This window comes from Etheostoma spectabile, chromosome 4, assembly GCF_008692095.1.
Source record: "Etheostoma spectabile isolate EspeVRDwgs_2016 chromosome 4, UIUC_Espe_1.0, whole genome shotgun sequence".
In the NCBI taxonomy this organism is placed as follows: Eukaryota; Metazoa; Chordata; class Actinopteri; order Perciformes; family Percidae; genus Etheostoma; species Etheostoma spectabile.
The window spans coordinates 34,290,058-34,299,496 of NC_045736.1; the positions used below are offsets into that span (position 1 = coordinate 34,290,058).

General features: G+C 39.3%; 1 protein-coding gene across 1 annotated transcript in view; it reads right to left on the reverse strand.

Annotated features, from left to right (window-relative positions):
* The window catches only part of serinc3 (serine incorporator 3), a 23,495-nt gene that overhangs the window by 10,998 nt on the left and 3,058 nt on the right, over nt 1-9,439 (reverse strand). The window contains exons 2-3 of the mRNA XM_032513458.1: nt 6,538-6,699; nt 5,207-5,400 (exon numbers count right to left, since the gene is read on the reverse strand). Of these exons, the coding sequence (XP_032369349.1) occupies nt 5,207-5,400; nt 6,538-6,699 (356 nt within the window). The remainder of the gene's footprint in view (nt 1-5,206; nt 5,401-6,537; nt 6,700-9,439) is intronic.

Genomic DNA, 9,439 nt, shown 5'->3' on the forward strand with positions numbered 1-9,439 from the left:
AGTTAGGACTGCAGAAAAGATCATTGTTGCCAACCTGCCCTCCATTCATGATTTATACACTTCCAGAGGTAGGAAACAGGCAGAAAACAGACCCATCTCAATCACTGCAGACCCATCTCAACCCGGACACAACCTGTTCCAGTTTCTCCCCTCTGGTAGGCGCTACAGAGCACTGTAAAGCAACAGACTCAGGAACAGTTTCTTTCCACAAGCCTATCACTCTGATGAACAGCTGACTTCTGATGAACAGTGTCAGGTTCAATTCCTGTGCAATAACCCAGCAACATTGTCTCTAATCAGCACCTGTTTACTGGTTCCACTTATTATTTATTCATCATTCTCCATTTCAGAGCTGTTCATACTGTTCATATTGTAAGATAAATATAATACTTATATAATACCATAATACTTATATATTCCAGCTAGAGTCGGGCGGAATACAAATTTTGATACCATCAAAACTCCTCCCTATTTTACCACGGTATACAGTATTACCGTGACTAATAAAAAATGATGACGTAAGGCTCAGACAGTGTCACCAAACTGTTGGCTTGTGCCTACAGCGCTCAGAAACTGAAAACCAAACAGTAGTTCGTATTTGTTCTAAGTTGTATTCGTCTTCGAGACCAGGTCACTCGGTGCAAAGACTTGCCATCTTTCCCTTTCTCTCTCTTTCTCCTCCACACTGTCACGCGATGACAACCACACATGAGCCTTTTTAGGGATTAAATAAATTATATTTAATATTTAATCCTTGTCCTATAGGAAGTACATTGCATTTGTTTTTTATGACGGTATTGCAACTAATACTGTTGCTATTTTTGTTTTACCGTCCAACCCTAATTACAGCATCCTTTGCACTATGCGCCATCATTTAAATAATAATAATTTATCATAAAATAATTTACTCCTGCACACTTTGCACTCTTTATTGCACTATTGCCTTAACCTGTCTATATTGTTTCTGTTTATAGTGTGTATATATTGTTTGTTTTCGTTGTGTGTTTTGTATGAGCAAGCACATTGTGAGCAATGTATAGTCCAAAGCAAAATTCCTCATATGTGTCCTCATATCTGGCAAATAAATCTGATTCTGATTCTGAACGCTTTTACAGACCGGGCTGCAATGTAACCCTCTGGGGCAAATGTTCATTGTCAGTTGTCAGACACTTAGAATAATAAACTGAGCCTGTCAATGTCAAATCATTGTGAACGTTACTACAATCTGCACAATTGCCCCTATTAACTTTCACTGTACATTGCAGGAGCGGCTGTGGCTCAGTGGTAGAGCCTGCCAATCGGGAGGTTGGTGGTGGTTTGATCTCTGCAGTCCCATGTGGAAGTGTCCTTGGGCAAGACACTGAACCCCAAGTGGCTCCCGATGCTGCCCCATTGGAGTGTAAATGTGTGTGAGTGTTTATCTGATGAACAGGTGTCCACCTTGTACGACAGCCTTGGCCACAGTGTATGAATGTGTGCGAATAGTTCCTGTACTAGTACTGGTAAAAGTGCTTTGAGTAGTTGTTGAGACTAGAAAAGTGCTAGATATGAACAGTCCATTTACAGTAGCTAAATACAACATAAAAGTTTAATTTGAAGCAACATTTGAAGTTGTGGTGGAGAGGAGGGCACTGAACAAACTGTTATCAATCATGGATAATCATTATCACCCTGCACCTGGTCCAAAAGCGGCGCACCTTCTCTAAGAGGCTCCGAGAGAAAAAAGAGATAGTCTCACACTTAGATCTATCACTTTGGATCTTACAGACCTTTATCAGAGCATACATCTTAACATAGGCAGGCAGAAATAGCCAATCAATCACATTACAATCACTGGCAGTAACAAGAATACATCCACTTCCTGGGAATTATGGTTTATAAGTACTGAATCTACTGTGAGGAATTTCAATAGAAGCTGTATTTGCCCCTTTATACATAACTGTAAAAACAAAAACATATAAATTAGTATATTCTGTCTCAAAAGCACAACCCATCGATGTTCCTTTACATTGTAGGATGAAATCTCCAATGAAGTAGAAGTAGTTTAAATACCAGTGCAGCAAAAATAAATCTACTGGGTAGGAGTGCTTTCTTAGTGCCGCTTTTTAGATAATACTTCTAGTTGTAGTACTGAATCTTAGTATTAAGTAAAAGTTCAAATAACGAGAGACATATTTACTATAGTAAAAGTAGAAGTACCACAAGGACAACCGTACTTAAAGGTGTTCTAAGCGGTGTTGGGTGAAGTTACTTCTTGTTGAAGTCCAAAGTTTTTTTTCAAACAAATTAAGACTAGCTCCACTCGGCAGCTCCACACAAGAAAAACAAAAAAAACCCGGCTTTTTGAGTATACAACCGTTGTCCTCCGGGTCAAAAGTTACCCGCCTTCACTAAACCCTAAAATAAAGCAGCTTACTGTAATTGAGTTGTGAATGCCAAATCTATTTAGGATGAAGAAACAACCTGTCATTGACCACAAAGTGTAGGAATGTCTAAATCTTTCCGCTTCACAGTGCAAAAAGACTACATTTATTCAGTGAAGACACCAGTTGTTTTTATATAGGCTCTGTCATAATGCTTTTATTTACTAAAGTGGAAATTTATTATAAATATTATTTACTAAGGTGCTGCATATGCGGTTAAGAATATTTTTGTATAAAGAGATAGTACTTTTGGATCTCTGCATCCCAAAGACTAGATTCAGCCTTTGTGTGTGTGCTAAGATTATCAGGCCTATGGAGAAACGCAGGTTAATTTCATCCATCCTTTTGCAGCTGTGAGGTAGAAAGTTGAGGCAACATCCTGGGCATGGTAAACAGCATATCATCTTAAATCCAAAAAAAAAAAAAAATGTACGCTATGTAATATTTTTGCTTTGGTCACACACTGGGTCTGAGGGTGTATACAATGAAGATAATCAGAAAAATACTGTTTCATGTATTTTTATTATGTAGGCTACTGTAGGTGTAACCTGGCATCGTCATGCTCAGATTCTAGTCAGAATATGAGTCTGATATTGCTCCATTGGGCTGTGATTATGGGGAGGGTTTCAATGAAAATGTCTCTGCAGTCAATTGGATAGACCTACAACCAATCAGAGCAACAGAGTACGTGACGTATAGTTGTCAACAGAACTCAACTGCTAGCTACCGCCAAAGAATTTCTTAGAAGGGAAGAAGTTCAGCGCTCTCAATGCTTTTGGCTTCTGAACTGGCTGAACACCAAAATAACCCTACCTTGCCATACTTTCCACCCGACTGAACAAACTTTATTGGCTTAGAATTATGTCTACGGCCACTGAACACGCTGCACGTTGTAAACAGCCATGGCCTGCTTGCTTGGTCCTCCGGTAAAGTGAGCAGCGTTTTTGTTACACCAAATATATTACATATTGGACCTTTAAGTAAAGGATCTGCATACTTCTTCCACCACTGATTTAAATGCTGCTCTTTGTTTATCTAAGTGGATGGCTGAACACTGTTGTCCTCACTAAACTGTGAAACTCAAGTGTGACATTTAAACGGCCTTAATGGGGCGGTTGTGGCTCAGTTGCGGTTGCCTGCCAATTTAAAGGTTGGTGGTTCAATCCCTGGCCCTGCAGTCCTTGGGCAAGACACTGAACACCGAGTTGCCCCTGATGCTACGCCATCGGAGTGCAAATGTGTGTTAGTGTAAATCTAATGAGCAGGTGGCACCTTGTACGACAAAGTTTAGGGAAGTGGCTATATATCGCAGGTAGAAAACCGAAACTACGGCTGAAATACACAAAACACAAACGTGACACATCTGCTACAGCAGAGAGCGCCCATTACAAGAAGCCCAATGAAATAAGGCAATGAAAATATACACAAATAAACACAATGAAATAAATAATGATTTGGGGGGTTTACATGGGCTATTGTTGGGTTTCATATTTGTCAGTCAACTTTTCAAAATACATTCGGGACTACACTAAAACATTTGGGGTTGGAGCCCCTGGCCTACCTTATCAGCTGTGTCAATTATGTCACTATAATCCCAAAAACTTTTAGACCATTCTTTTGTCCTTCAGACGTGTGTTTTTTAAGCAAACGAGCAAATGAGACAAGCATGTAGCAAGGCTGCAGTAGCAAAACTCATGGCTGACGCATCTTCTTGAGCTGTCACTGATTGAGACACAGGATGTTCTCAAAAACAGTATTAGGCCTGTAAACATTAAACATCACAACATTCACATTCATTCACTGGACCTTTGCCTTACAAAAAGAAAAGGTGATACCCCCCCCCACACACACATTTTTTCCCATCAGATCTGCATCAAGCTCATTTGATTGATCTGATTTGATTGATCATCAAACTGATGGAGATCCGTCGTGGTGACGGAGAACTTTAATCCCTGCTCCCTTGCAATGCAACAGCAAAATCTTTCGGCATGATGCAACCACCCCCCTACAAAAATCTGCTGTAATATCCTCACAACCGACTCTGCACCTAGTAGACGGTAATCAATTTTTATAAAAATAAGTATTATGTATGTGTGTGACAGGTTATGTCACACACAAGAAGATCGAGGTAACCTGTTGTCAACCTGTGAGGTGACCATGAGTTCTCACTAAAATAATATGATAATAATTTGTTTTATTATCACAACAGAACAGAGGAACATTAAAATATATTAAAATACTGATAAATGAAATGTATAAAAATACAACCTTAAGATATGAAACTTAAATTCCTTTGAACAAAAACACAATAACAAAAAAATTAATCAGAGTTGCCAACAGGGACGTTGTAGAGCGCTTACGGTGGACAAACTATGCAACATCCACACTTATTACATGTTTACCGTCCGTTTTTATTTTATTTTTAAAATATTAATTTATCAAAATCAATTATTTGCCACTGTAAATGATTCTGATGAATGAATATTAAAATATATATATACAGTATATAGATTTTTTATCGGCCATTATAACTGCTGACAAAGATAGATTGGTAAATGCCTAATATTGGCCGATAATAATAATATATGTAGTAGGAGATGAAAAATAAAAGAATTTGTGGCGTAATGTGTAATGTCATTTATTTTAATTTTATTAAATCATCAAGGAAGCGGTAATGAAGTCACACTATTGGTGTGGATACCGGTACCGAAAACGTTTGAACGATCCTGCCCTACTGCGATGTGATGGGAATAAAGAGCATGTGTTGTTATTGCAGTGCTTACCCATTGTGGATGGCAGCACGGGGGTCTCTGCTGTTCTTGATGTTGATCATAAGAATGGCAAAGCCCAGGAACCATATACTCATGCCAAAGCAGATGCGGTACACTGCTTTGTAGCCCACAAACATTTCACAGTTGACATCAGCTTGGAGCCCAGGGATAGTGGAGCCAGCCCCATCTTCACAGAAACCTGGAATCTACAGCAAATCACAGGAAGTCACATTTTAACTTGTTTTTAAACTGGGTCAAATGAGCAGGAGCTTCACTCTATATGTTATTGAGTAACTCAGGCCATTTAAACAAATGTTCAAAACAACAACATTGTGAACCTCTTAACTGACTTTATTTAGTCATGTCTATAATCAGAGTTTCTGCAGGTTTCACCAAGTCAAATTTGAGACTTTAAGACCTTTTTAAGACCTTTTTAGACCTTTTTTTTAGACCTTTTTAAGACCGTTAAACATTTAAACACATCTTACCAGTCAGCGTGTGCACCCCACACCTTTAAGTTTTAAATGTTTGTTGACTGGTGGACCAGAAAATAAATACACAGGATTTATTCAGTTAAATTAAAAGATTTGAAGGAATATGACAGCGTATGCGTACAGACGCAGTTCTCCTTCTAGACTCTCTACCTTGCCCCACCAGATAGACAGTCTCTCCAGGAACTCGTTCTGACTCACATAAAACCTCACTCTTTATCCTCCTTCGCCAGCACTGTTGTTGGGATGATTATCACAGAAGCCAGATGGCAGCTAGGAGCTAGCAGCTAGCACCACCGCTCCATGGAAATATGCTACCAGCAGGATCGAGACAGGGACCAGGGTAGGTGAATTTAAACCATGTATGAGTTAAAAACGCATCTTGTTGTCACGTAAGGGCCCTGTTCATGTTGCACAGGTTTGATGGTATCAAAATTTGGATACCGCCCAACTCTAATGTACACACTGCTACAAATTGTTTTATTACTGTTCATATTACGCAAGACAAGTGTGAGTCTTATCTTTCTCCAGGCACAGAGAGGTGAGAATCTAACTTCTTACTTATTGCGAAACCTATCTTACACAGCTCCATTGTAGTCTGTGCTCTTTCATGGTCACGAGAATCTTTTAATTATTTCCCAGCAATCTGGTACTCCCTTCAACTTTATCAATGAGATATACGATACCCTAAATCTGATTTCTAGTCTCATATCACGATATCGATATAATATCGATATATTGCCCAGCACTAATTCAAATTATATTTGAATGTTTGGAATTAGTTCAACAGCCCTAGTATAGAAATGTCCATTTTATGCATACATTTACTTTATTCCCATGGTCCATTCATACCCTTTTTAGCTGCTGATCCACACCCGGCGAAAGCATGATGCAGGCAACGATGGTCCCCATCAGCAAGATGAAGGCGTAGATGATTCTGGTCACTGTGGAGTTCCTGGTGCCCGGACAACAGCTGCACATCAGACAAGTGGCACTGCTGCAAAGGCATGGCACCTGGGGACAGGTACAATACACGTGAAGCATTTCAGCATATACCTCAATGAGGAACATCTAAAAACATGTAACAAGTTGCCTATTACGCAAAAACCTAAAACTAAATGTGCAGAATGAGGAGGCACTCATACAGATGACATAAAGTAATGATATAATTAAGTGATCTTCAACTGCTTTCATCTTTTACTCTTCAAAAAACAGCTGGACTACTATCACCACCGCTTACACAACCACTAACATTTCAATTCCCTTCAATGGTTACAGTTTAACTAACCCTTCAACACTGGTGTGGTCTAACTTATTTTAGCGGGTACACTGTATATGGACTTGTCTATATATATCGACTAGGATGGAGGTATCAAAGTGGGACGTCTGGCTGTCCTCCCCCAGGGACATTTTGAGCATCAAAGACTTCAGTTCCTGCATTCTGATATACTTTATTGCACCAATTTCTAGTAGAAATACCTTCATTTAGTCTATGCAAAGAAAAACAGATATAAGCGTACGTAAAATATGCATATGTTTCATACCCAATTTACTCATCTTTAACTTATTTCACTACTCCCACTTTAGCCGACACTTAAACTGACATTGTCTCTCACTTTATACTATCGGTTTCGGCATTTATAATGGCCAATAATAATGGCTACTTATAGGCAGACTATCTATTTTAAATATTCATTCATCAGAGTCATTTATAATGACAAATTAATTATTATTCTGATAAATGAATAGTAGTAGACGTTGAATTCTCCTGACACGCTGTATTCACTTACTGTTTAACACCTTTTCCAGCTGGGTGCCTAGGCCTACCGCTCAAAACCAACATGAAAAAACATAGTAATCTTCCCTCAGCATTTAGTTACTGTATGTAAAATGAGTCAACATGAGTCATGTAATGTTATTTTAAAGTACCGTCTATGTGCTGGATTCTTCCCTAAGAAGCTAGTAAATAAGCCCACTGAGGGCGACATTATTGTTCATATTTTAGCACAATGTTTAGTAATGACAGTAGGCTAGCAGCAGTCATAGTGAGTGAAAATGTGATGTGTAATGCACTATTGTGTTATATATCTGGAATTGTTCACTAGCTGTGTAAAGTTATGTGTGATATCTGTAAAAGATGAACCGACTCAGAGTAGTAAAACAGATTTTATTCTGATCCAAAGACTCTGATTATAGATTATACTCTGGACACTATCCATTATATCCAAAGGTTAATGGGTGATCATGTTAAATAATTGTGATTTCAAAATTGACCAAAATAATCGTGATTATAATTTTTTCCATAATCGAGCAGCCCTACTTCTGGCTTTTCTCTGTTTGTGAGTACGGTAAATCAGATGAACATGTGAGAAAAGAAACTGTTGAACCATCATCTGAAAGTCATCTGCCGAGGCAGTATCATCTGACTTTTGGTCTGTGTCTGAAAGGTTTGAATGAGTCTACTATTTAGTCTTTCTCCGAGTCAGCTCTTGAACTAATTTGCAAGGAGTACATGGTTAGTGTGCAGAGCTTGACGATGGAAACAAAATAATTTTTCATTAACAGGGCAAACAGGGGAAAATCTTGTTGAGAAAAGATCAGTTAAGACTTCCCATGCATGTCAACTGTAGGAGTCATGGCTACAGAACGAAATAATGATCAGACTGGGGGATGGGTAGGAGGACATGCACTCTCTGCATTTATGGACAAGATGATCTGTTACACTGGCATTAAATACTCAATTACTGAATACTGACAGCCTGCCTGTAAATCTTTATTAGCGGGTGAATTGGCAAATACAGAATGCAGTCACTTGAAGAATAAAACCCTGCTTTTACATGTTTACCAAAACCAAAATAAAACTGGATTAAACTAAACAGGTGGGACATGTTTGCTTCCAGACAAACATTCAAGAAGGCTAAGAAAGCTTCACACAAGAGGGCTGTTTTTTGTTTTTCTGAATTTCTGTCTTGTCAATTCAGAAACACAGGGCCTTTTTTTCTAAATGCAATATGATTCCGTAGAAATATGCTATAAAAACACCAAACTATTATAAGATTTAGATTAGATACAACTTAATTGTCATTACACATGTACAGGTACAATGCAACGAAATACAGTTTAGAGAGTTTAGAGAGCCTCCGGGCCGCAGCTAGTGAAAGCGCCGCCACACGCACTCCGAAAAGGATTTATGCAGATAATTAGATAATACATGACAAAACAACATAATGCACAAGACTACATACATGAAGGAATATTTGGTGTATGGTGTCTGGGGATGTGAGCATGTGTGTGTGTATGGGAAGTATGAGACAGACTGTATGCGTTGTTGAAAAACAGCCCAGTTCAGTCCGGCCTTGACCATGAGTGTGTGTGTGTGTATGGGAAATATGAGACACCGACTGTCTGCGTTGTGCAAAACAGCTCAGTTCAGCTCGGCCTTGACCATGGATTTGGGAGGGTGAGAGAAACACAAAAAGAAAGAAACGAGGCAGTCAGACGGATACGGGGCTGGATGGGGGGGGGAGTGTATGGTGTGTGTGTGAGATAATGAGTTGTGTGTGTGAATGTGAAGCGTCAGACTGTCTGTGTTGGTAAAAGTTCAGTCCATCGGCGTGACCTTGGAGAGATAAGGTGCAAGGGACAAGATAGGATCCCAGCTGCGAATTGTTTTCCCGCTCGGGCGAAGGGGGGGGTCATGTCCATCACTCAATTGTTACCGACCTCAGCAGTCCATCTACCTTCTCTGCCAGTC